The 27,021-nt window shown below is 49.3% G+C and overlaps 1 protein-coding gene across 1 annotated transcript in view; it reads left to right on the top strand.

Moving 5' to 3' along the window:
- Nucleotides 1-3,876: 3,876 nt before the first annotated feature.
- The window catches only part of SPNS2 (SPNS lysolipid transporter 2, sphingosine-1-phosphate), a 155,674-nt gene continuing 132,529 nt past the window's right edge, over nt 3,877-27,021 (top strand). Inside the window, exon 1 of the mRNA XM_084823098.1 lies at nt 3,877-4,201. Within this exon, the coding sequence (XP_084679224.1) occupies nt 3,877-4,201 (325 nt within the window). The remainder of the gene's footprint in view (nt 4,202-27,021) is intronic.

Below are 27,021 nucleotides of genomic sequence, written 5' to 3'. Positions count from 1 at the left end.
TAAAATACAACAACAGCAGAGGGCAGAGAGAAAACATCCTTTATATCATGGGTGCACTGTTTCCCCCCCCCCCCCCCATTCCAAGAGGTTGAAATGCCTCTCCTAGGCTAGTGGCAGTGAGAGCATTAACATGCTGGTACTTTTGGTCCTACCGCCTATCGCTTTTAGCCCCGCCTCCTCTGCCTTTGGCCACGCCCACCACTGGAAGAGGTTTTCCAAAACTGAATTTGGCCACACCACTGGAAGAGGTTTTCCGAAACTGAATTTGGCCCCTGAGCTGAACGAGGTTCAGTGCCCCGGCTTTATACAAGAAGATACTTAACAGGGAAACGCCTGGCAGTGTAACAATGTCTTTCCCAACAGGCAAATGACAGCCAGAGAGGGGGCCGTCCGTGCTTCATGGAGTAAAGCGTTCCACAGTATGAGTGCAGCCACTGAGAAGGCCCTGTCTCTCGTCACCATCAACCGTGCCTCCACCCTAGGTGGAACACAGAGAACGGCCTCTCTTCCTGATCTTTGGGAGCGGGCTGGATGGAATGGGAGGCAATACCTGTTTATGTCTCTTTATGGCAAAGAACACTTGGAGTGGGGCTGTTACATTGGCAAAATGGCACAGGAGAAAAGGTTAATCCCCCTCTCACTTAGTGCCATGGTCCCCATTCTAGAACCCCGTAGCTGCCATTATCATTATCATCATCATCAACATGATGAGGGATCTCTCTGCTCACATCTACTTTGGCTATCCTTGAAAGTCATTCCCAGGGGGAACTAAACAGGATTTACTTCCAAGCCAACATGCAAAGGGTATCGGGGCCATCAGTATCCTGTTAAGCACCCCTACACCCCAATCCTAACCATATTTATTCAGAATATGATTTTAATGGCGTGTGTGGGGGTACTTAAGGGCCGCGGTGGCTTAGTGGTTAAGATGCTGAACTGCAGACTGGAAGGTCGGCAGGTCAGCAGTTCGAGACCCGAGTGCCGCGTGAAGGAGTGCGCTCCCGTCTTCAGTCCCAGCTCCTGCCAACCTAGCAGTTCGAAAGCAAGAAATTGCAGGTAGATAAATAGATACCACTTTGGCGGGAAAGGTAACAGCGTTCCGTGCACCTCGGTGTTCAGTCCTGCCGGCCACATGACCACGGAAGCGTCTTTGGACAGCGCTGGCTCTTCGGCTTAGAAATGGAGATGAGCACCACACCCTAGAGTCGGACACGACTGGTTGGGGACACCTTTACCTTTTGTGGGGGTACTTAACCCAGGTAAACCCACCTAGGATTGGACCTATTTCCAGAAATCTGGTTTGTTGCAGCACAAACAACAAAGAGCCTTGTGGCACCTCAAAGGCTAACACATTTTCATTCTTATGGCACAAGCTTTTGAAGTAGTCTCTAGTCCATAATGGTTAGTCTTCAAGATGCCACAGGACTCGTTGCTTTAGGATTGCTGTGGTAATTTTTGAAAGCTTTGAAAGCTTTTGAAGTGATCTGTGGTTCATAATGGTTAGTCTACAAGACGCCGTAGGACTCTTTGTTGCCTTAGGATTGCAGTGGTGCTTTGGGGTAGGTTTACACACAAGTAGGTAGGTTCCTTGGATTTCAACGGGACTGACTCCCAAGTCAGAGTTGGTGGCCTGATCCTGATGGTGTGTGGTTTTCATGTTTCCGATGTTCTTGTTTTTATTGTTTTGAGGTTTTATGATTTTAAATCCTTGTACACCACCTTGAAGGCTTTTGAGCAACCAAGATATAGGCTTGTCCCCTCCCATATGTACCTGCCCAGATGCTAAGATCATCTTCAGCAGCCCTTCTCTGTGAGCCCCTGCCAAATTAAGTGAGGTGGGTGGCTACTAAGAGGGCCTTTTCTGCTGAGGCACCCCAGTTGTGTAATAAACTTCCCAGAGAAGCTTGCTCTTTCTGGCCCCAGGCAAAGGCCTTTTAATTCTCCCAGGCATTTTAGCCTTTCAGTTCTGACTTTTAAAAATCTGTTACTGTGTCTTAAATCTCTGCTGCAAGGTTTGATTTTGGTTTTCTATTTTGATTTGATACTGTCGTTTTAAGCTTTTAAATGGCGTATAATGTTTTGTGGTTTTAATTGTTGTAAACCCCCCAGAGAGCTTTGGCTATTGGGTGGTATAGAACTGAAATAAATAAATATATGTTAAGCATAAATGCATACTAGATCCGGGTTCTAGACTAGTCCCACTTGGCCATGAAGCTGGCTGGGTGACTTTGGGTTGTATCCAGTGATTGTCCTACTTAGAGTAGGCCCACTGAAATGAATGGGACTTAGATTATTCATGACTAACCTAAGTCCGAGTCATTTCAGTGGGTCTATTCTTAAGTAGGGTGATCACTGGGTGCAACCCTTTGGGCCAGTCACTGACTCTCGGCCTCACCCACCTCACAAGGTTGTTGTGAGGGTTAAATGGAGAGAAGAAGGAGGACCGTGTCAGCCGCCTTGGGTCTCCTGCAAGAGGAAAAAAGGCAGGATATAAACAGAATACGGAAAACAAATGTTACGAATAAATGCATACTAGACCCAGGCTCTAGTCCCCCACTCCGCCATGAAGCTCCCTGGGTGACTTGGGGCCAGCCACTGACTCTCGGCCTCACCTACCTCACAGCGTTGTTGTGAGTGTTTAAATGGAGAAGACGAAGGCCATGTCAGCCGCCTTGGCTTCCTCACAAGAGAGAAAAAGGTGGGATAGAAAATACAGGTAGCTAGATAAATGTTAAGGATAGATGCATACTAGACCCGTTCTGTCCCCACTCTGCCATGAAGCTCCCTGGGTGACTTGCGGCCAGCCATTGACTCTTGGCCTCACCCACCTCGCAGGGCTGTTGTGTTTAAATGGAGACAAGGAAGAAGGCCTTGTCAGCTGCCTTGGGTTCCTCGCAAGAGGGAAAAAGGTGGGATAGAAAAGATAGATAGTTAGATAGATGTTAAGAACAGATGCATACTAGGCCTGTTCCAAGTCCCCACTCGGCCATGAAGCTCCCCGGGTGACTTGGGGCCAGCCATTGCCTCTCGGCCTCACCCACCTCGCAGGGTGGGTGTTTAAATGGAGTGTTTAAATGGAGACAAGGAGGTTGCCTTGGGCTCCCCGCGAGAGGGAAAAAGGTGGGATAGAAAAGACAGATAGATAGATGTTAAGAACAGATGCATACTAGGCCCATTCCAAGTCCCCACTTGGCCATGCAGCTCCCCGGGTGACTTGGGGCCAGCCATTGCCTCTCGGCCTCACCCACCTCGCAGGGTTGTTGTGAGTGTTTAAATGGAGACAAGGAGGAAGGCCATGTCAGCTGCCTTGGGTTCCTCGCAAGAGGGAAAAAGGTGGGATAGAAAAGATAGATAGTTAGATAAATGTTAAGAATAGATAGATAGATAGATAGATGCTAAGAACAGATGCATACTAGGCCCGTCCCAAGTCCCCACTCGGCCCTGCAGCTCCCCGGGTGACTTGGGGCCAGCCACTGCCTCTCGGCCTCACCCACCTCGCAGGGTTGTTGTGAGGGTTTCAACAGAGGGGGGGGGGCCGCCGGGCGCCTTGCAAGAGGAACGACGGCCATACCGACGCGCCGGAGGGGAAGGCGCAGGGCGGCGGGAGCGCGCGGGGCCGGGGCCGGGGCCGGGGCGGTGCGCGGCGCCGGGCCCCCTCGCGCTGCGCCCTCGCCCGCCAGGCCGGCGGGGGTGCGCGCGGGAGCGGCGGCCGGGCCGGGCCGGGCCGGCGGGCGGGGCGGGGCGGAGCCGCGCGGCGGCGGCCGACCAACCAGGCGCGCGGGGCGGCGGGCAGGCGGGGCGGGCGCGGCGGGCGAGCTGCGGCGCGGAGCCGGCGGCCGGCGGCAGGTGCGTCTCCTCGCGCGCCCGCCGCGGCTCATGATGTGCCTGGAGAGCGACGGCGCGTCGGGCGGCGGCCCCCCGGGCTGCGGCGGCCGCCCGCGGCTCTCGGCCGGCGGGGACGACGACGACGAGGACGACGGCGGCGGCGGCGGCGGCGGCCGGGGCTGCTGCGGGCGGGGCGGCGAGGTGCGGACCCTCTCCGGCGCCGTCCACGCGCCCAAGGGCGGCGGCGGCGGCGGCGCCAAGGCAGCGCCGGGCGCGGGCGCCGCGGCTCCCAGCCTGGGCAGGGCGCGCGTGGCGGCCGCCGCCATCCTCAGCGTGGGCAACGTGCTCAACTACCTGGACAGGTACACCGTGGCAGGTGAGAGAGGCCCGCCGCCGCCCCCCTCGGGCCCGCGGCGCGCCGCCTTCTCCGCTCCCCCGGCGCGCCTCCGCCGCCCCGGTCTCCCCTCTTCCTCGGGGCCCCCTCGCGTCCCTTGCGCCCGGCCTGCCTGCCGCCCTCCCTTCGCCCCCCTTCCTTATTTCCTCTCCCGTTCCGTTCCCTCTCCGGTGAATTTCCTTCCCCTCCAACCCTTTGGTTCTCCAGCATTATGATGATGATTTCTTCTTCATCTTCAGCATCAGCATCAGCATTTCATCACCATCGTTATCGTCCTTTCAGCATCAGCATTTCATTATTATTATTATTATTTATTCATTATTGTGATTTATTTCATTTCTCTACCACCCATATCCGAAGCGCTCTGGGCGCCTCGCGACAATCCCTTTCACGCCTGTTCCTTTCCCAGTTCTTTTTAATTTTCTTCCCCCCTTCCTCCAGGACCCATTTCTTCCCATTCCCCCCCCCCTCCGTTTCTCCTCTATTTCCTTCCTTTCCCTCCAAGCTACCTGCTCGGCTCTTCCTGATTTTCCTCTCTTCCTTCCCATCTCCCCCCCCCCCGTTTCTCCTCTGCTCTCCCCTCCTTCCTCTCCCGCATCCTTCTTTTCCTCCCTTGCGCTCCCTCCCCAGCGATCAGCTTGCCCCGGTTCCATCTGCGCTTTCTCTCTCTCTCTCTGCCGCATGCTGTTGGAAATCGCAGGGATGATGTGCATACAAAAGGCTGAGCGGAGCATCCCAGCCAGCGGAGCTGGGATGCCTTCCGGATCCGGGGATGCCGAAAGCAGGGGATGCGTTGACACCCCGGTCCCCATCCCTCAGAAAAGGGACGAAGAAATCCCTTGTGGGGTGCACGTTGCAACCTTCCTGTTTTAGCTTGCAAGCGCCGCTGGTTTCATCCGGAGAATTTGGAAACACGCTCAGCTTCTAGGCAGGTTTGCTAGAGGTACTTTCAGCACCAGGATATTTTCTCCCCTCTCCTCTCTCCTTAAGCCGGACTTGGGTTGAAAAATGCCCATGCAAGTCAACTCCACTCTCTTCCCCACCCACCTTTATGATGGCTGAATTGCAGTGCTTTAGGTAAAAAAATAAAAAAAAATAAAAATCAGGGCCATACAACGTAACTAACGCTCCTTGTGTGGAAGCTTGCGGTATTGTCTTCCATGTTGCCTGTATCCGCGTCCCCCTGTAACTCAGGGAAATGGTCCCTTTCCCTTTAGATGTGCAATAAGAAGCATCATTTTTGTATTGTACTTTAAAAAAAGGTGTTTAATCCCCCCCTTCCCCACTTCCTCTGATGGTGCTCCCTTCAGTACTTCCCTGGTGTTTGCAAGCCAGGATTCTTGATTGGCGAGGTGGGGGGCATGCGGCGCAGTGATGGGGGAAAACGTGGATGGTCATCTGCTTCACGGATGACAGGTGCTTCTGTGGTCAGGGAGATAAGAGACATGTTGCAAAGGTAGGGGGCAGAATCGTGTGTATCCCAGTGTATTTCAAAATATTGCAGTGTGTGTGTAATCTACACACACAGGTCATCCTGTATATTTATCTCTCTCTTCCCTGCAACCCTCTGGATTTGATTAAACAGAAGATGGCAATCTTTGCTTCTGTTCTAAGTGCATTCTCGGCTGCTCACGGAGAGGTTTGCAGGAGAGTTTTCCCATATAGGTGAGAAAACGGGCTCTCAATTATTATTTGTTTTGCCCAGAGGGGAGCTGGTAGCAAGAATGAGCGCGCGTGTTTTCCCCTTGAAATTCTGAACGTCTTGAAAACGGCGCACTCCCAACTGAGAGGCATACAACGCCTCTCAGTTATGGCTCAATATTTATGTCTCTGCTTAGAGCCGATTCAGTAGATTGAATCCATCTTCAGCCTGCCTGATGGCTCCCAAGTTTGTTGCTCTGTCTCAGTGGTTAGAGGGGAACGGAATTGTCCTACTTTGCAGGTCTGTTGTGAGGCGGAACTGAGTGAGAGAAGGTTGTGCTTCCCCGTGAGTTTAAATTGTTGTGAGCCACATTTGAAGTCTGGCTTTCCTCTGAGGGAATGCCATTTTGCCGCTTTCACAACAACCCTGCGAGGTAGTTTTTGTGGGGACCTAGTAATTTACCCAAGGCCATTCAGAGTTGAGCAGAGGGTGTGAATTTGGGTTTCTCGTGTCTAAAGCCAACACTCTAGCCTAACCTTCCCCAATCCGGCATCCTCCAGATGTATTGGGCTACAACTTCCATCATCCAGAGCCAGCAACCATGCAGTGGTAATCTTTCACAACTGGAGAACACCAGGTCGGGAAAGACTGCTCTAACCATTACACCATATTGCCTCTGTAACAATGTTTATATAGCAGTTACCTAAGAACAAGGCCACTGGGTGTGCTCGTGGAAAGAATGAGGCCACTCAGAATTCCTACTGTTATCTGCTACACCTATTCCCAAGTAACGCAGTTGGGCTCCAAGAGTAAAATCCAACATTGGTCCTACTTAGAGTAGACCCATTGAAATGAATGGGACTTCTGTTAGTCATGACTAATTTAAACCATTTGTTTCAGTGGGTCTACTCTAAGTAGGACATATGTTGGATTTTACTCCAGAGTCTCAGGTAGAGACATTGTGCATCACCTGCTACTGGATCCTGCCACCCGGAGATGCCAAGGGCCGAACCTGGGACCTTCTGACTGCAAAGCAGGTGCTGCACCACTGAGCTATGGGGCCCTCGCTGCTTAAGCATGAATGTGAGCAGGTTTGTTCTTTACTCATCTGCAACCAAAGAGAAACCATTTTCTATACTGAGCTGGGACAATCAACTGCTGTAAGATGTGGTGGCAGTCCCTGGCTTTGATGCCTTTAAAATGGGATTAGACATACTCTATCAGCAGCTGCCAGCCCTGATGCATGAATGGAACCTCCAAGTTCAGAGGCAGTGTACCACTAAATATTGGCTGCTTGGAACATACCAAGAGGGGAAGGCTGAATCCTTTAGACCTCATTTGTGGGCTTCTCAGAAGTGTCTTGCCAGTGGAAAACAGGCAGTAGTGGGTGTGATATTGGATGCAACTTTTGGCTGACCTGGGAGGACTCTCCTTGTAATACTCCAAGATACCTTGGGGTGCTTAACAGTGTAGTATAATTCTGACTAGGCTTCAATTTTTATAAAAGATATTGTGTCTTGTTGCAAGAAATAAAATTTAAAAACACCACCGGCCGGTGGGAAAAGTTTTCCTGTCCTGGGAAAAAACCCCAACCCACTTGTTGTATTCCTAGCATTGGGAGAAATCTGCTGACGTTGCAGAAACCTGAAATCTTTCACTCTTGAAAGGAAAAGCATAAATAAGATCCTTGTCTCTCTCTCCCCCCCCCCCGCCCGCCCTGGGTCACTCGCATCCATTTCTCGGTGCTGCTTCAGTGGAGAGATCTAACGTTGGCAGTCACAGGAAAATGAGGACATAAGGGGGCATCTGATAGGGGGGAAGGAAATGGCTGCCATTTTCTAGGAAGGCCAGGAAACACCAATGTCAACAAATTCTCGGCAAATGTCAGCCCACCTTGTGGAATAAGTGGCCTCTTTAGCCATGACGTGTTTCTTTGTAAGGCCCCCTTTGTATGGCTTTTGGCTTTAAAGCCGAAATGTTGCACAGTTCTCAGTGGGCCAAGCTGTTAGGCAGAATGTTAGACATGGATTGCCATCGGATTACTAATCATTAGTACTGTAGAATCATAGAGTTGGAAGGGATCTTGGAGGTCATCTAGTCCAGCCCCCTGTTCAATGCAGGATCTGCAATGTGAGATGCAGTTCCATCATTCCCTGGCAGGTCCACCCTCTGCTTAAATATCTCCAGGGAAGGAGAGCCCACTGCTCCTGAAGCAGTCTGTTCCACCATTGAACAGCTGCTAGGGTTAGCCCAAATCTGCTTCCGTGCAGTTTCCCTGCAGTCTATAAGGCTTGATGGTCTTATAGGCCCCTTCCAACCCTACTATTCTATGATTCTATGATTCCATGCATTGGTTGTAATCCTGCCCTTTGGAGCAACAGAGAACAAGTGTGTCGCATCTTCTGCCCAGCGGCCCTTCAGATATTTGAAGGCTGCTCTCATTTTTCTTCTTAATCTTTCTCCAGGTTAAACACACCCAGCTCATTCAAATGCTTCTCATAGGACTTAGTTCAGTATATGGAGGTAGGAAGTCATTGGTTCTTACTCACTAAACCCATCTCAGAGAGGATAAGTGCTCAGGTTAGTGTGATTTCCCCCTCCCAAGCTGTGTCCTGGGCTCCTTTGGACGCTTACTGAGAGCCGCTGCAATGTGCGTCCATCAGAGTAATTCAAGGTGTGTTCCTTCTGTTCACATAAAGGACCAGCAGATCTGGTCAGAGTCCCCTGTGTGACCTGAATGTGTGCCCTTCTTAGAAAAACTCCCAGAGTCTACTGCAATGATGGTGGTGTAGAACTTTCGAAAAATGAGGACTAGAATCTTGCAGGTAGTGTGGCATGTGACAGAATGCCAATGTAACTGGAATGTAACTTGTGTATAAGTCCTGTGTTGCTAATGCTGCAAATGGAAATGCAACAGCCCAAGCAAACGAAAAGACTAGCCAAGGTTAATTACTGAGCCTGTACGATATTTGTATAAATGTGTTCCCCCACCCCACCGCTTGCCTCTAATTTGGAATCAGTGATTCAGCATTTTGGATAAACAGCATCCAGCTCTAGACAGTTGTCAGCAGTGTGTGTGTGTCTCTGGGTGCCCGTGTGCAAACCGGGTCACCAGGTGAAAAATCTGGTTTGTGTCTCAGAACGGGTGGCAGTTAGGACAAGCTGCTCTTTAAATCCTTCAAAGGATGTTGCACTCATTAATAACCTAGCAGCTTTGGAAATTGGGCATTGCCCCAATTGCAGAGGAGGAAATGGAGCCAGGGTTGGGACATCCACAAGGCTGCAGATTCAGTGTGTGTCAGAGCCGAGATGTCGTTTCTGTCTTAGGCACATCCTTCTGCTTAGCAGAGAAGTCATAAGCTAAACTGGTTCAGCGATGCGACCCAGGTATTTGTGACTTCGTTTCCTGATACTCGCTTAGTAATGTGTGTCGTGCCTTGTTGACTTTAAGTTGTCATTGGAAAGTTAAGATTTTAAACATTCCTCTGTTGTTTTTACAGCACATTCCTGAGCGTGCCTACTCAGAAGAAAAGCCCATTGAGTTCAATAGGGGTTACTCCCAAGAAACTAGGATTACAGCCTTAATCTCCCAAACGGGTGGGCAAATATATACCCTCCTTTGTGTCCCCCCGCTTGCATTATAGCTCACAAATTTTTGTTAGAATCCCATGCTCCAGTTTTAGATCCAGTGTGGTTGAGGAGTTAGGATGTTAGACCAGGACTGGGAGGTCCCGGATTCAAATCTCCACTCAGCCACAAAGCTTGCTGGATGACCTTGGGCCAGTTGCTATCTCTCAGCCTAACCTACCTTGCAGGGTTGTTGTTAGGATAAAGCAGAGTAGGAGAGGAGGGCCATGTACACTGCTCAGAGCTCCTTGGAGGATAAAATGAAACAAATAAATGTTTCATTTATAAGTGGGATAAAAATGAAACAAATAAATGTCTCACATTCAAGATGTGTGAGAAGACACCAGGGTTGTTGTTGTCTGTGGGAAGGGGAATTCGAGAATATTTTAGCCATGCTCCCATGCATTCGCGTGCGCGCGTGTGTGTGTATGTGTGTTTACCCGCCTGGAGAGAGATTGGTCCTCGATTGTTAGAACTGGCTGACGTTTGTTTAAATAATTGTAAGAACATAAGAAGAGCCCTGCTGGATCAGATCAAGGGTCCATCTAGTTCAGCATTCTGTTCACACAGGGAACAGCCGGCTGTCAACTGGGAATCACAAGCAGGACATGAGTGCAACAGCACCCTCCTGCCCATGTTCCCCAGCAACTGATATACATAGGCTCACTGTCTCTCGTACTGGAGGTAGCACATAGCCATCAAGACTAGTAGCCACTGATAGCCTTTTCCTCCAGGAATTTGTCCAAACCACTTTTAAAGCCATCCAAATGGGTGGCCATCACCACATCCTGTGATAGCGAATTCCATAGTCTGATTCTGCACTGTGCGAAGACATCCTTCCTTTGATCTGTCCTGAATCTCCCATCCATCAGCTTCAGGAGATGGCCCCACTGGGTTCTAGTATTATGGGAGAGGGAGAAAAATGTCTCCCTATCCACATTCTCCACACCATGCATAACTTTGTAGAGCTCTATTATGTCTCCCCTTACCGCCCTTGTGTGAATGGTTTGCTTACATGGCTACTTCCATGAGGACTGGGACCTTGTTATCTTATTTGTGGATTTTAAAAAATTACAAAAGAATTAAGTGCAGAGGAAGCTGCCTTACACCAAATCAAACCAGTTGATCCTGCTAGTTCTGCATTGACTGCACTGACCGGCAGTTTCTTTCCAGGGTTTTAGACAAGGCGTCTTTCTCAGACCTACCTGGAGATGCTGGGATTGATCCTGCAAGATTTGGCATGCAGTTTGCTTATTTATTTTGTTTGTTATGTTTATATCCTGCCTTTTCCTCCAAGGAGCCCAAAGTGGCATACATGATCCTCCTCCGCTCCATTTTATCCTCACAACCCCCCTATGAAGTAGGTTAGGCTGAGAGTCCGTGACTGGCTCAAAGTCACCCAGTGAACTTCATGGCTGAGTGGGGATTAGAACCCAGATCTCTGGAGTCCCAGTCCGACACTCTAACCACTACACCACACTGGCAAGCAAAGTATGTGCTTTGTCATCGAGCAAAGTGGTTGCACCCCTAATGAGCCTAACCATCATCTTTCTGTGCAATCACAGTGGAGCTCAGCTATATTTTACCATTTTCCTGATGCGCACACAAGCCCTGATCCAGCAACAATGGGCATTATTACTGTCTGTTATTTTAGTTATGTGTGTGTGTGTGGTTTTATGGGGGGGGGTGTTTATGTGGTTTTATGGGTGTACGTGTGTGCGTGTGCGTGCTGTATCTTGTCAGTAATAGCGTCGCAGGCAACGTTGTTGCTGAATTTTGCCTTAAAGTGAAAACTTCAAGGTGAATTTGTAAGATTCTACCTACATCTGAGGAAGTTCCAAGTACGGTGCCTGCACAATGCCCCTGTACCATGTAACTGATTGATCGATTCGATCAATTGATTTTATAACCTCATGACCCACAAAAGGATGTCTTTTATTAATGGGGCAGCAAATCTAAAATATTTTAAAAATACAAGTACATTTAGGCAGCACTCCTAAACACCTGGGTGTAAATCCGATTGAGCGAAGTGGGCTTACTTCTGAGTAGACCTGTGTAGGACGTTTGCGCTGCTAAACGGTAAATGGCATGCACCAATTTAGAATTGGTTTACATTTTTTAATCTTATGTTCTCTCTCTCTCTCTCTCTCTCTCTCTCTCTGTCGCACAGAACAGAATACCACTTCTAAGATGGCACCTGGCGTGATGTATGTGTGCATAATTAAAAAGACAAAGTGTACCTCTTTTTCTTTAAAATGCCTAATTTGTTCCTTTGCAGATAAATGCAGATTCTGTTAAAGCTCATGAGATTAACGGAGGAAGATTTCTTCAGCTGTCTGACAGCGCTCTAATAACGCTTCTGTGCCTTTTATTGTCCCCAAAACTGAGGTTATGGAAAGGAATTGTGCATTCCTAAAAGTGCTTCGCTGTGTCATAGTCACCCAGAGAAGTTTAGTTTGTGGTACTTGAGACATGAAAAAAAGAAGACGACAGTTTTTGGTACCTGTTGGTACCAAAGAATTCTTCTTTAAAAGGGAACTCCTGAGCCTGTCTAACTCAAAGTGTAAAGGTGGTTTGTAGATATACAGAGAAGGGTAGTTTTTTGTATTTGGCCATGTACCAGCCTTCCTCAATCCGGTGCCCTCCAGATGTGTCAGACTGTAAGTCCCATCATTCTCAGCTCTGCTGCCAGTCCGAGTCAGCAGTACTGACCTTGATGGACCAGTATTCTGACTTGGTAAAAAGCAGTCTCCAATGTTCTTTCCTAACACTTCTAGATGATTAAAATCTACTGGAATCCCTGAAACAACCCACCACATGCTTTTTCTGTGCATGTTTGTCCGCATCCTTCCAGCACGAAGGGGAAACGATATATCAAACACACGTTTTGTTCCTCGACGTTTCGGCCTCATCCACTCGCTGATGTGGGATTCAGTTATCGAGGCAGTTCTGTTCCCCAACAGCTAGCTGAAATTTGCACACCCTGATTGCTACTAAAGTACATTTTCACCTCACTTGGGAACTTGTCAGTTTTGTAATAGCAGCCAGAGAACATATGGGGTGGAAATGTGGCCAGGGAAGATTAGTGGTAGCAACCAGGAATGTATGCTTGACAATAGCAACCTCAGACTGAAGTGTGGCAAAGGTGGGGGGGACTGCAGTGGCAGCTAGGAACATAAGACAGAGTAGCCTCAGAGTGGAGGCAGAGGAATTTTCAGTGGCAGCCAGGAATGCACACCTGACAATAGCAAGCTTGGATCACTTGACAATAGCAACCTCAGACTGGAGTGTGGCAAAGGGGGGACTGCAGTGGCAGCCAGGAACATAAGACAGAGTAGCCACAGAGTGAAGGCAGAGGGATTTTCAGTGGCAGCCAGGAATGCGCACCTGACAATAGCAAGCTTGGATCACTTGACAATAGCAACCTCAGACTGGAGTGTGGCAAAGGGGGGACTGCAGTGGCAGCCAGGAACTTAAGACAGAGTAGCCTCAGAGTGGAGGCAGAGGGATTTTCAGTGGCAGCCAGGAATGCACACCTGACAATAGCAAGCTTGGATCACTTGACAATAGCAACCTCAGACTGGAGTGTGGCAAAGGGGGGACTGCAGTGGCAGCCAGGAACATAAGACAGAGTAGCCACAGAGTGAAGGCAGAGGAATTTTCAGTGGCAGCCAGGAATGCACACCTGACAATAGCAAGCTTGGATCACTTGACAATAGCAACCTCAGACTGGAGTGTGGCAAAGGGGGGACTGCAGTGGCAGCCAGGAACATAAGACAGAGTAGCCACAGAGTGAAGGCAGAGGAATTTTCAGTGGCAGCCAGGAATGCGCACCTGACAATAGCAAGCTTGGATCACTTGACAGTAGCAACCTCAGACTGGAGTGTGGCAAAGGGGGGACTGCAGTGGCAGCCAGGAACATAAGACAGCGTAGCCGCAGAGTGAAGGCAGAGGAATTTTCAGTGGCAGCCAGGAATGCGCACCTGACAATAGCAAGCTTGGATCACTTGACAATAGCAACCTCAGACTGGAGTGTGGCAAAGGGGGGACTGCAGTGGCCGCCAGGAACTTAAGACAGAGTAGCCGCAGAGTGAAGGCAGAGGGATTTTCAGTGGCAGCCAGGAATGCGCACCTGACAATAGCAAGCTTGGATCACTTGACAATAGCAACCTCAGACTGGAGTGTGGCAAAGGGGGGACTGCAGTGGCAGCCAGGAACTTAAGACAGAGTAGCCTCAGAGTGGAGGCAGAGGGATTTTCAGTGGCAGCCAGGAATGCACACCTGACAATAGCAAGCTTGGATCACTTGACAATAGCAACCTCAGACTGGAGTGTGGCAAAGGGGGGACTGCAGTGGCAGCCAGGAACTTAAGACAGAGTAGCCTCAGAGTGGAGGCAGAGGGATTTTCAGTGGCAGCCAGGAATGCACACCTGACAATAGCAAGCTTGGATCACTTGATAATAGCAACCTCAGATCGGAGTGTGACTGGAGGGGGGTGGCTGGGCTGCAGCGAAGAACATAAGACTGACAGTGTCCTCGGAGTGAGGGCAGGGGTGTTTTTGCAGTGGCAGCCAGGAGCATACTTCTGACAGTGGGACAAACCACACACGTAGGACTTCCCACTTCGTATGCCTTTGCATTCCCTATATTGGGGGTTTGCTTGTGTGGCAGTTAGGAATGCATCTCTGCCCGAAGAACGTAAGCTGTATTTTACTTGTAAAAATGATATATAAGTTACTAAACAGCAACACAGTGAAAAGAACCCCCATCTTTATCCGCACACAACTCGGCGACCAAGTTCTGATTCACATAATACCTTTTATCCGGAAGCTTTTGAGACTGAGGATTTGGACCTCCAGGGGGGTCGATGAACTTCAGAGCAGTCACGAGAACAGTCTCTCTTTGCATGCTCTCAACCTTCGTACTTGGGGAGAGCAGGTTTGAGAGGTCTTTACTGAGCGGACCAAGTTGATCAGGACACATGGGAGACGTCTACACTACATGCATAAATAGGTGTCAAACTGGTTTAACTATCCCGGTTTCCTAAGGAACTGCAAGCGATGCAGTTCAGCAGGGCTGTCCGAGGTCTTGAGGTGCTTCTTGGGAGTCATAATTCCTAGGGTTTGCAGTGGTGAGGGGGGAAATGAAATTCAGCAGTTGAGCACCTGCTTTGCATGCAGAGGGCCCTGGGTTCAAACCCCGGCAACTCCAATTGAAAAGACCAGGTAGCAGGTGATGGGGAAAGACCCTTTCTGGCTGAGACCTAGAGAGGTGCTGTCAGCCATGCTGTGCTAGAATCCAGCCACTAGTTGGACAAAGAACATAGGACCATCTGGCTAGGGCTAGGGCATGCTGGGAGTTGTAGGCCAGCACATCTGGAGGGCTCCCCGTTGGGGAAGGCTTGTTTAGGCCTTTATTTGTTCAACAGGACCTGTATTATGATGGATCTTTAAAGTGGCTGAGAACCTTTGCAGAGGAGCAGATGGCAGAACAGGCTGTTTGTTGCTCAGGTATGGTTGCCAACTAACCAGGACAAAAAACCACCCACCCTGCTCATCCGCCTGTTTAAACAGCAGCTCCGACTTTGGAAATCCCGCCAGGGAAAGCTTTCCATGGTATGGAGATGAAGTCCACCCACTTGAATGGCTGTTAAAGGCATGGGAGCACAGGCTGCTTAAAAAGTTGGCAATCCTACATCCACCTGGAATGGCCTTTCCTTTAAAAAAGAGAGAGAGTGCAAATATTCCAGCCCTAGGATCTTGGGTCATGGCCAAAGTGCTGCTTACACCTGGCCTTTCCAGCAGAGGAGAATAGTGTCTCTCGTTGCTAGGAAGGGAAGTGGTGAGGAACCGAGAACACGCAATGAAAGGGCTCCGGCAAGAGAATCGCAGCGCTGCATTCCAGAGGTACCTGTTGACACAGTGTGGTGTGCTTCCCGTCACGCAAGTGACATTTCCGGCGAAAGTCACCTTGCTCTGGCGGCTTTGGAATGTTGTTTTGCGATCTGCCGTGCCTCTGAATCATTCATTGTGTCTCCTTTGAGTAACTCTTTGCATTCTTCCTGATTGCTGCTTCCTGTTTCCCAGGGTTTGCAATCCTGCCTTTTACATTTCTGTTTCCCCCGGAGCATCACCTCCAAACAAATGTAGGGTCTTGCTTGTAACAGCCCCATTCTCATACCACGATTCACACGGCTAAATACTTCACTTCACCTGCTGTATCAATAGCCTCTCTTCCACCGATCTGAATGCTAGAAGGGTGCTCTGTTCTAGTTAATGATAGACCAATGGGTCAGCAGTTATATGTGTACTGGTGCATCTAGGACTGGACTTTTTGGGCAAACTCCCCCCCGCCCCTAGAGTAGCAGGGGGGTATCAGGGCAGCAGAAGCAAACTCTATTTTATTCCTGTAGTAATAATGATTTAAATGATTTCAGGTGCAATCCTATTTATGTTTAGACAGAAAAAAGTCCTAACAGCGCTCAGCATTCCCCAGCCAGCATGGCTGGCTAGGGAATGCTGGGAGCTATAGGACTTTTTTTCTGTCTAAATATACATAGGATTGCACCGTTAAGTGAGTTTAAATGCAACACTGCACATGCTCAGAGTATTTTTTTTTAAATCAAGGTTGGCCAGCTTTGTTGTTTTTCTAACATATCAGGAATGCGAGAAGCAGTTGTAAAGCATGGCATGGCGGTGGGGTGTGGGGAGAAGAGAAATGTTAATGGTGTGATGTGCATGGCTGTCTAAAGGGGCCCCTAATAAGATCATGAAGTCCAGGGTCTAAGATGACCAAGCTGTACCACTGAAGGTGTCTCAGCAGCCGCACTGCATAAGCGGGCAGGCTGGGCACTGATGGCGCCTTAGACAGAAAAAAGTGCCACAATCCTATGCATGTTTAGACAGAAAAAAGTGCCACAATCCTATGCATGTTTAGACAGAAAAAAGTCCCACAATCCTATGCATGTTTAGACAGAAAAAAGTCCCACAATTCAGGAATGTTTAGACAGAAAAAAGTCCCACAGTCCTATGCATGTTTAGACAGAAAAAAGTCCTACAACTCCCAGCATTTCCCAGCCTGCTGGCTGGGGAATGCTGGAAGTTGTAGGACTTTTTTCTGTCTAAACATGCATAGGAATTGCACCTTTAATATATATTTTTTTCTTCTCCTTTTAAGCAAATGTGCCAATTTTATCACTCTGCAAGGCGGATCATCTATTTTAAGGCCGAATGCTCTCCATTCCTCTTTAAGTCTGGTTTATTACCACAAAACTTGCTTCCCCACCCTGTGGCAAAACGTTGTTGTTTGTTTGAAACCCCTGTTTCTTAAACAAGTTTATTAAGAGAAACTATATCAGAACTGAGTTTGAAGCAGAGCACATTGCAAGACCTCAGCTATCTTGCTTCTGCGAGTTAAGATCAGTCAAATACACATGGCTAAACCTGAGCTGCTAACACATCCTCTCACACACAGAGGAGCACATTATGCGGCTGGGCCTCCACTCCCCCTGTAAGTTCATTACAGGGAGCCTTGGAAAATCGACCTGTCGGATCAAAGCTGAGTGGCTTGCACGCTTTTGAGCTCCCCTGTGATCAAGATGAATCTCGCAGAAGATAGCAAAATGTAGCTGCACCTCCCCCCCGCCATGTTAATTGCTCTTCATGCTTCCAGTGCAGCGATGTGCAGCACATTAATATTTTTTGCTTTTGACTTTATGATCTGGTGTGCATGTAGCAACAACCTGGGGTTGCGTACGTGATGAGTATGCGTTGTTATTATGTGTGAACCCTTCACTATGGTTTAAGTATGGGTTGTTAACTATGAACAACCCAGACTTCACAACCCAGCAACAAACCACAGGCTCTCTTCCTGGGTTGTTTATGGTTAACAACCCATAGTTAAACTGTAGTGGAGGGTTCACACGTAACGGCAACCCACGATTCAGCGACAACCCACGATTCAATGACAACCCATGATTCAACGACGACCCATTCTCAACCCATACTCAGGGTTGTCATTATGTGTGAACCAATAGACAGTTTTTCATCCAATCCTGGTGGATGGAAATTTAAAAAGAATTAAGGGAGCAATCCTGTGGCTGCTAGACAGGGGCTAGACGGCCGTAGGATATGCTGTTTTCTGGGAACCGACCTTGGCACCCGTGCTCCAAGGTCGGTTCCTGGAAAACCGACCTCCCCATAAGTCTGCACTACCTTGCAGGTAGCGCGGAGAAGCCTTGTCCTCCGCGCTCGGAAGAGGAGCGCAGAGCGGCTGAAAAGGGGCGAGGCTGGGGGCGTTCCAGGGAGGGGAGAGCGGATCTGCATGTACGACACATCCTATGTGTCATACAATAGCCTCCTCTCCTGCTCAGCCCCTCTGCAGCTAGACAGCCGAAATCGGCTATCTGGCAGAAATAGCAGGGTAGGAGAGGCGCGGAAGGAACAATCCCCCCGTGCTTCTCTTGCCTTGCTTTGGATAGGGAGGTGGCTGTCTGTTTAGATAGGATTGTGCCCTAAGTCTTGTTTTCTTACAAGTATTTCAGTGTGCCTCAAGCTATGATGTCAGGGGGCGACTGGCATGAAGGAAGGTTAGATGATGCGCATAGGGTTGGAAGAGCAGATCGCTGTTCCTGCCTTGGAGCCAAACGAGGCATGAGGGGGGCCTCCAATATCTCCCTGTTTTCTTGTTGTTGTTGACTTTAATATGGATAAGTGTATGTGGGTGAGGGGTTCCGAATTCGACCAGAGAGGTGGCGTGTGGTGGCGAGGAGTGCTTAACACTTTCTCCAAGGACATCCTTCTGATCACAACTACCATCTTTCTCACCCACAGAGGAAAATATACCAGGGGTATGTATCTGCCAGGGATGCTCTGACTTGGACTCCTGCATTGAGCAGGGGGTTGGACTTGATGGTCTTATAGGCCCCTTCCAACCCTACTATTCTGTGATTCTATTCTATGATCTTTTCCCATGCTGAAAGAAAAGCCACAGGAGTGGGTGGACGGGATTTTGAGTGTCCTGCAGGGAAAGGCTTAAGTTCATGCCAACAGAGAATAGCTAACAGCTGCACACGAAACACACACACACAACGTACTGAGCCAGTCTCTCAGTTAACCTACTCCACAGGACTGTTGTGAAGATTTTAAAAAAGTGGGGGAATGACATGGAGGAAGGATGGGATAAATATGCCATAGGTAAAAGCATGTTAAAAAACCCATTTAGGTGCCAAATTAAAACCCTTTTATTGTCTCAAGCTTTTGGTGAGTAATAACATGGTTTGTTATTCATATTCTTCCCACCCATTTTTGATGCGAGTGTTTCCGTCTGTGAGAGCGCTTTTGATTTAATTTATGGTGAATTGTATTTGAAATTATTTGTTTGGTTTTTTTAATTGTAAGCTGCCTTGAAGATCTTGGAGTGGCAAAGTATCCATCTTTCAAATAAAGTAAATACAGCCGGCACTAGAGTTTCTCATGGATCTGATCTGATAATAATTTCTGATGCCAATGGGACTGCCACTTTGTGCAACCACTTTTTTGCTCAAAAGCAAACTTAATTTGTGTTATTGTTCCTGCACTGGATTTTGTAAAAATAGGACGTTTTGGGGCTAGGTTGTCAATGGAACAGACTTCCTTGGAAGGCTGTGGAATTTCCTTCCTTCCTTCCTTCTGTGTCAGGGATGCTTCAGAAAGGGGTCCTGCTGCCTCTGGTTAGGGATGGGGGAGAAATTTGTTTGGTTCACAGTTTAATATGAACCAACCGAATCCACATTTCCTGAACTAAGACACAAACGTGAATGGTTTTAAACTTCTCCGAATGTTGTGATGCAGTTCTCTGAACAAAAAAGCATATCTTATGGGATAGGGAAAATGGCATACGAAACTGTGCGTATGAGGAGAAATGCAAATGCAAATGCATACATATTTAAGTGCGGACTTTTGAATGGAAAAATGTGCAAACTGACGCGGAAATGAGAGGGAATGAACATGCGTTTCAAAAAAATCTGGAAGTTGTAGAAAGCAAAATAGACAGACTTGCTCATCCCTCCCTATGAACAGGAGGTTGGAGTTTGTCTGTTTATTATTTTATTTATTATTACATTTATAGCCCACCTTTTTTCCTCCAAGAAACTCAAGGCAGCTCTCATAAACTTCCTCCTCTCCATTTTATCCTCACAACAACCCTGTGAGGTAGGCTAGGTCAGTGTTAATTGTCTAACAGTGCAATCCCATACACATCTGCTTAGGAGCAAGTCCAGCTAAATCCATTGGGACTTACTCCTATGTAAGTGTGCATAGGATTGCAACCTGAGCAGGGGTGGGTGGGACTTGAACCTTCTTCCTCACTGTTCTTCTCCCCTCTGCCCATCCCAGCTCAAATCTACTTTTCAAACAGCCATTTTTCTTGCAGTAATGCTGTGTAACTGGAAGGAACAGGTGTGTCCATTTCTTTAAAAAGAAAATATGCTCTCTCCCCCCTCCACCCCGTGCCTGTGTTGGAATGGCTGGCTGGGGAATTCTGGGAGTTGTAGGACTTTTTTCTGTCTATACATGCATAGGATTGCACTCTTTGAGAACTGATGTTAACATTCCAAAATCCACGTTAGGACAAGACCCATTTTAGGCCAACTGCAAGGTCAAAAATAATGTGCAGGCTTTCCAGTTCTACAGAACGAATCGTCAGGCAAGGTGGCAAACAAAGCAAGGGGGAGGGAAAGCAAAAACCTGGCTATTGTTGAAGTCGTTTAGACTTAAGATGGAACGTGGGCGGCAGTTGCAGAGATTCAGATGAGGCCCTGCTCGGTGCTGCGATGGTTTCTGTTGGTGCTTAGAAGGGCTGTGCCTACGGCTGCTGGCTGAAGAAACAAATAATGCTTGATCCCCCGTTTTTGAAAACATAAAATCCAGCTGTTACCCAGGCCTGTCTCCATCCTTAGGCCGAAGAAACACAGGTTCCTTGAGCAACTGTAGCCAACTTTTGTGTTTGTGCAGGAGCTTAATGTGCCGTTGTGTCTCTCAGGTTTTGTAGCGATGGATTGTCAAGAGCTTTTCGAAATGAACCCCAGCGAACCGAGTGTTCCGTAACCACCCTTGGAGATCTCTTAATCCTCCCTTGTGCCATGACAAGGCCCTGCGCGGCTTCGGTGCTATGAATAAAATGTGGTTTGGCACCTTTTCAGTTAGCTGACTTCTGGGTTACCTTTTCCCTCTTCCTTCCAGTTGGCTTTGCCGATGACGCAAGCAGAAGATACCCAGCGCAAACAGTCTTGGTTCTGGCTGGCTGTAAGCTAAAGCGTTCTGAGACCTGGTTTCCCTGAAGATCGCTTGTGGTATAACTGGACTAGGATGAATGACATGTGGCCCCAATTCAGCCTTCAACAGTACCAGCAGGGATCAGAAAAAACAGCTGTAAAGCTGAAAACCAAAACCAAAATCTTTGGAAGAAGTAAGGGAGAGGGAATCCTCCAGAAAAAGTCTCCAAGGGTTTGTAATTCCCCTGATAAGGACCCGTGTCAAAATGCGTGGGGAATTCAACTGGTGCAGCGGTTACTTTTTCGATGTTGGTTCCCAGTTCAGCCTTCCCTGACCTGGTGCCCTCCAGATGTGTTGGACTACAACTCCCTTCATCTCCCGGGCAACAGGGATTGCAGTCCAAACACCTTTGGAGGGCACTTGGTTGGGGAAGGCTCTTCTAATTAATAAATCCTGTATGCCAACAACAAAGGGGCTGCGGTGGCTTAGTGGTTAAGACGTTGAACTGCAGACCGGAAGGTCGGCAGGACAGCAGTTCGAGACCCGAGTGCCGCGTGACGGAGTGCGCTCCCGTCTTCAGTCCCAGCTCCTGCCAACCTAGCAGTTCGAAAGCAAGAAATTGCAAGTAGATAAATAGGTACTGCTTCGGCGGGAAAGGTAGCAGCGTTCCGTGCACCTCGGTGTTCAGTCCTGCCGGCCACATGACCACGGAAGCGTCTTCGGACAGCGCTGGCTCTTCAGCTTAGAAATGGAGATGAGCACCACACCCTAGAGTCGGACACGACTGGTTGGGGACACCTTTATGCCAACAACAGACCCATTCTCCTATATACCAGGGTGCAGAACCTTTCAGCCGGAGGGCCTCATTCCAGTTTGAAGAAGGTCCCAGGAGCCACATTCCGGTGGTGGGTGTGGCCAAAGGCAAAAGGGGCAGGCCCCCAAATAACAGCATTTTTAGCTCAAAGCTCTTCCTGCCAGCACTTTAGCCTTAGGAGAGACATTTCAGCTTCTTAGAAGGGGTGGGGAGTACACAATAGCCAGGAAATCAGGAAACAGTCGGTGTTTGGGGAAAGAGGGTTTGGTCAGGAGAAGGGGCATGCCCCTGTAGGGCACCCTGGGGCGAGGCCTGAGTTTCTGCACCCCTGCTATATACTAACAGCGGACTCATGAGTCTGCATCTTTTCCATAGCTAAAACGGCCCCAATTGCTCACCTGAGGGAGGCATCAGCAGGCTTGGGGAAATGCAAAGATCTGCAGAAGTGCAAGGATACTTTGCGTCTTCGCATATTTCTGTCTCCGTACACCTGTTTTTCTCATGAGGCTTGAACCCTAAAAGACCCAGGCCCGGAGCCCCTAGAATTGCAACACATACCGATTTCATGCCAAGGTTAGCGTAACTGGAGAAAATGGGAAGCGGAATGGAAAGTAGAAGCCTCCAGCAATTTGGACCCCAATGAATGATTCAGCAAAAGCGATAGTCAAAGGGCCCAAACTCCTGATGTGTGTGTGTTTGACTTTCTAGCAGTTTCAGGGGGTCCCATTTTTATTGGAGCAGCAGCAGTGTGGTGTCGTGGTTAGAGCAGAGGTGCACAACTTGCTGCTCTGGGGCGGCACACAACCCTCGGCCTAATTCAGACCTCTGGCAAGAGTATTGTGCCCCTCTCCCAGCAGCCCACTGGGCGGGAAGGAAAAGGGACCGAGAGAGAAAGAAAGGGGTGTCAGAGAGAAACGGGTGTCAAGAAAGGGCCAGAAAGGGGTGTCAAGAGAGAGAAAGGAGTATCAGAAAGAGAGAAAGCAGTGTGAGAGAGAGAAAGGGTGTAAGAATGAAAGGGGTGTCAGGGGTGTCAAGAAAGTGATGTTAGGGGTGTCAGAAAGAGAGAGAAAGGGGTGTCAGAAAGAGAAAGAGATAAGGCAGTGGTGAGAGAGAGAGATTGAGAAAAAGGTGGTGCTTTGGCTGTCTTTGCTCTCTTTGGCCCGGCTCACTGCTGGATGTGACCCTCAACAGAGAAAAGGTTCCCCACCCCTGAGTTAGAATGTCCAACTAGGATTATTGGGAAGACCCAGGTTCAAATCCCCATTCAGCCATGAAGGTGTTTGGGCCTGTCACTCTCCCTTGGCCAAATGTCCCTTGCAGGGTTGTCGTGAGGTTCCAATAGGAAGAAGGACCATCCATGTCACTCCTTACCTGGACTGAAGGTGGGAAATAAATAAAATACTGCCCTTCTGCTTCCCTTTGTTTTTGATTTTTCCAGGCTTCCATATTCTCTGTCCTCATGGCATTGGTGGGCCAACTTATCCTCCAAAACAGAGAGACTGTAGGGACAGTCCGCCCCCCTGCCCCCAGCTCCAAGGTAGAGAGGACGGTGGGGCTCCTTTCCTCACCCTTGCCAGAGAGCGGTGAAACACTCGCCGTGGCAGTCGTGGCAAGTGGAAAGCCACGATTGCCACAGAGCCCTGTGCATCAGGCTGTGCATTCAGCCCTGTGCATTCAGAGCCCTGTGCATCAGGCTGTGGAACCACTTTGCCTAGCATCCTGTTTCCTTTGGTGGCCAGCCAGATTTTTCCAGGAACCCTACACGAAAGCAACCTCCCTCCCCGGTATACTGTCTCTGAGCATGGGAGGGTTCCACTTGGTCATGGAGGCAAATAACCTTGAGTAGAGCTCTGCTCTTTCCGGAGTTTGTATAATCCTCCTTTGAAAGCTACCTAAGCCAGCGGCCTCCACCACGTCACGTGGCAGGAAATGCCGTAATTTAAGTGCTGTGCAAAGCAGGACTTCCCTTCTCTGCCCTGAATCCACCCTCCATTGGTTTCAGAGGACAACTCCCAATTTCTAGAACCAGGTGCACTGCAGTTGTGTCTGACTGCAACTCCCATCATCTAACAGTCACACTTGTTGGGGATGATGGGATCTGTAGTCTAGGTTGGGCAAGGATGTTGAAGGGCATGCACTTTTTTTTTTTTTTAAAGTGTCTCTGTTATGGGAGAGGGAGAAAAAAGTTCAGCACCTGAAAGCAAATGGTGCTCTTTTTTTCATGCTTGCATGGAATTGCTTGATGTGCTGCACGGATATATATCTTCATAGGGTGTAAAACATTTTGCAAAGCATAAGTTTCAACTGTGAGGCCAGCAGAACCTTAAATACTAGCAGTTTAATGGCCTGGCTACGACAGGGAAATAAAAGTGGGGGAATTGAAAGCTGCTGCAGCGGCATTAATTTGAATGCACTGTCCAAGTTTGAACATTGTTCTTCTCATCTCCTAAAACTGCTGACTAACTTTCCTTGGTCATCTTCCATCAGCGACTGCTGCTGTTTCTATCCTGGAGACGTTTGTATTATTATTGTTGTTATTGTTCCACCAACGGCTGAACCAGTAGATTCACTTGAGAATTTGCAGCCCTGGAGCTCCTGACGCCCCCCCCCCCGCCCCCGCTAGAGCTGTCGGCAAGTAAAAAAAGTTTTTTGCGTTTTTTCTTTTAGATTGCCTTAACCTCAGGGCCATAGTTGACGCGATAAAAGCCATTCGCATGGCCATACCATTCACATAGTTATTTTATTATTACATTTATATCCTGCCTTTTTTTCCTCTTGGAAGGAGCCCAAGGCAGCATACTTTATCCCCCTCCTCGTTTTATCCTCAGAACAACCCTGCGAGGTAGGTTAGGCTGAGAGACGGTCAGTGGCCCAAACTCATCCAGGGAGCTTCATGTGAGCCGAGTGGGGACTAGAACATGGCTCTCCCAAGACCCAGCCTTACACTCTAAACACTAAACCACACTGGCTCTAATATAAAATGGGGGGGGGAGCTTTTTGTTGGTGAGACATGCAACAGAGAGAGAGAGGGAGGGAGGGAGGGAAGAAGGAAGGATTGGGAGAGAGAAAGAAGGGGGAGAAGGTAGGATGGATGGATTGGTATATGTGTGAATGGGTGCGTGTGTGTGTGAATGAGGTGGCTCTGGTCCCACCCACTTCTGGTTCTGATTCTGCCCACCACTGTCATGTGCCCCCCAACAGATCTCCTCAGGGGGTGTGTGGCCCTGAGGGTGGGGAATTCCTCCACTCCTGATTTAAGGCAAGGAGGCGTAACCACCAGGCTCCAACCCAACCCACAGCTTCTCCTTGTCGGTGTCACCCTTCTCACTTTCCCAGCTGCCCACTGTGTGTCTGTGCAGGGCAGAGTTAAGCTTCCCCACCCCTGTTTCAAGGGCTGATGGTGACTGGGGACCCGGCAACAAAGTGAAAGCAGCTCTAGGAAGAAATTTACAAAAATCAGCATGAAGAGTCAAATGCATGCTGAGACCTTTCCTTGGGGAACTGGGGCATGGCCTGGGGAGAGGAAGCGTGGCCTGGGGAGGCCTGCGTTTGGCCCACGGACGTTCCCCGCCCCTGGGTTAGAGTGCTGGACTAGGAGTGGGTAGACCTCCCCCACTTAGCCGCGACGATTACTGAGGGACCATGAGCCATTCTGTCTCCCTTTCTCTCAGCCTAACCTACTCTGCAGGGCTGTTGTGAGGATAAAACGGGATGAGGGAAAAGACCCTTGTACACCACATTAGCCTCCGTGGAGGAAATGCGTTGCGTAACTGTAATGAAAAATAGATAGATCACCCTACTCCGCAGGGCTGTCGTGAGCATAAAGCTGGGGACGGGGGAAAAGACTCGTGTGCACCAAATTGACCTTCTTGGAGGAAATGCGTTGCGTAACTGTAATGAAAAATAGATAGATCGCCCTACTCCGCAGGGCTGTCGTGAGCATAAAGCTGGGGACGGGGGAAAAGACTCGTGTGCACCACATCGACCTCCTTGGAGGAAATGCGTTGCGTAACTGTAATGAAAAATAGATAGATCGCCCTACTCCGCAGGGCTGTCGTGAGCATAAAGCTGGGGATGGGGGAAAAGACTCGTGTGCACCACATTGACCTCCTTGGAGGAAATGCGTTGCGTAACTGTAATGAAAAATAGATAGATCGCCTTGAGTGAAACACTCGCACGCACGGCCCTGACCATTGCAGAGGCTGCGGCATGCCTGCCCTCTCCTGTAGGAGCCATCGTTTGCCAGGCATCCGGAGCTCCGGTTTCCTGTGAGGAGGCAGAACTGTGCCGGCGTCTTAGGTCACCGTTCCGATGTCAGGTTTCTCGTGAATTGCTTTTGCAGCCGGGGGGCGGGTGGTGGTGGTGGTTGTCGGAGGGCGGGGGGGAGAAACGTTAAGTCAGCATCGCGCCTCAGAATAGCCCGGACCATCCGAAAGCGGCTTCACATTACACCACCGCCGCAGCTGAAACCCTGGAAATAGAACCCGTTTACCTCGTGGCTCTCCTGTGTTGGCTGTCAGAAGGGGGTGGGGGGCCCAGCAGGCCTGAAGTGCCCAATGGGGGCTCCTGCTGAAAGTCAGTTCTATTTTTGAAAAGCGGGAAGGAGCAGGGGAGCAACCCAGAAGGCCGGCCTTTTTGCACCGGGAGCCGTGGTTACGAGAGCGTGCTGTAATTACACGCATTCTTTATGATGACATCCGTCACGTATTAATGCATATAATTTAGGAGATATAATTTTAGATTCTGCTGCAGTGTTTTAACAGTTTTAATGGGACGACAAGGGGTGCGTGCGTGCTGTCAGTAGCAATGGCATAGCTTTTTCTGTCCTGGCTCGAGGATTTGGGAGGTTGTGGGGTGGAGCCCGAGCACAGCATCAGCATCAATCCCTCCCTCCCTCCCCCCCCCCCCGCAAAGTTGGAAGAGGCGGGAGATGCAAACTAAAATCTGCCAGGGCTGCATTTGATCTTCGGTAGGGTTGTCCATTGCGGGGAAATCCAGCCCTTTGGGGGGCCCAACGGATTCCTGCAGTGCCCCCAACTTGGCTTGCGTTTGCAACATGAGCCACGGCTTAGTTCCCGAAACCCGGGAACGTTATCAGGCGTTTTTTATTTGTGCAAAATCACGGCCATAAGTAGCGCCATTTGCGCAAAATTGCGGGCGTAAAGGGTCTAATTTGTGCAACTTGGACCATTTACCCACGCAATTGTGCACAAATTGCGCTACTTATGGTTGTGATTGTGCGGAAATCGAGATTTGTGCAAGTTAAAAACACACACCTGAAAATTGTGTGCTGAGTCAGGCGAGCTCACAGATGAGCAAGCCGGAGTCCGGGGGCCGAGCCGGCGAAAATCTGCTGAGCTCCACCCACCAAATGGATTTCTCCAACATCCCTGGTGCATTGTGGAAAGGATAGTACTGTTAGGGCAGATGGCCCTCTGCTGGTTTTGGGGCCCCAGCAAATGCCCAA

This window comes from Heloderma suspectum, chromosome 16 (genome assembly GCF_057233095.1).
Source record: "Heloderma suspectum isolate Gila_16-S chromosome 16, 16-S_ref, whole genome shotgun sequence".
Lineage (NCBI taxonomy): Eukaryota > Metazoa > Chordata > Lepidosauria > Squamata > Helodermatidae > Heloderma > Heloderma suspectum.
The sequence above is the reverse complement of the archived record's forward strand: the minus strand, read 5'-3'. Positions and strand labels throughout refer to the sequence as shown.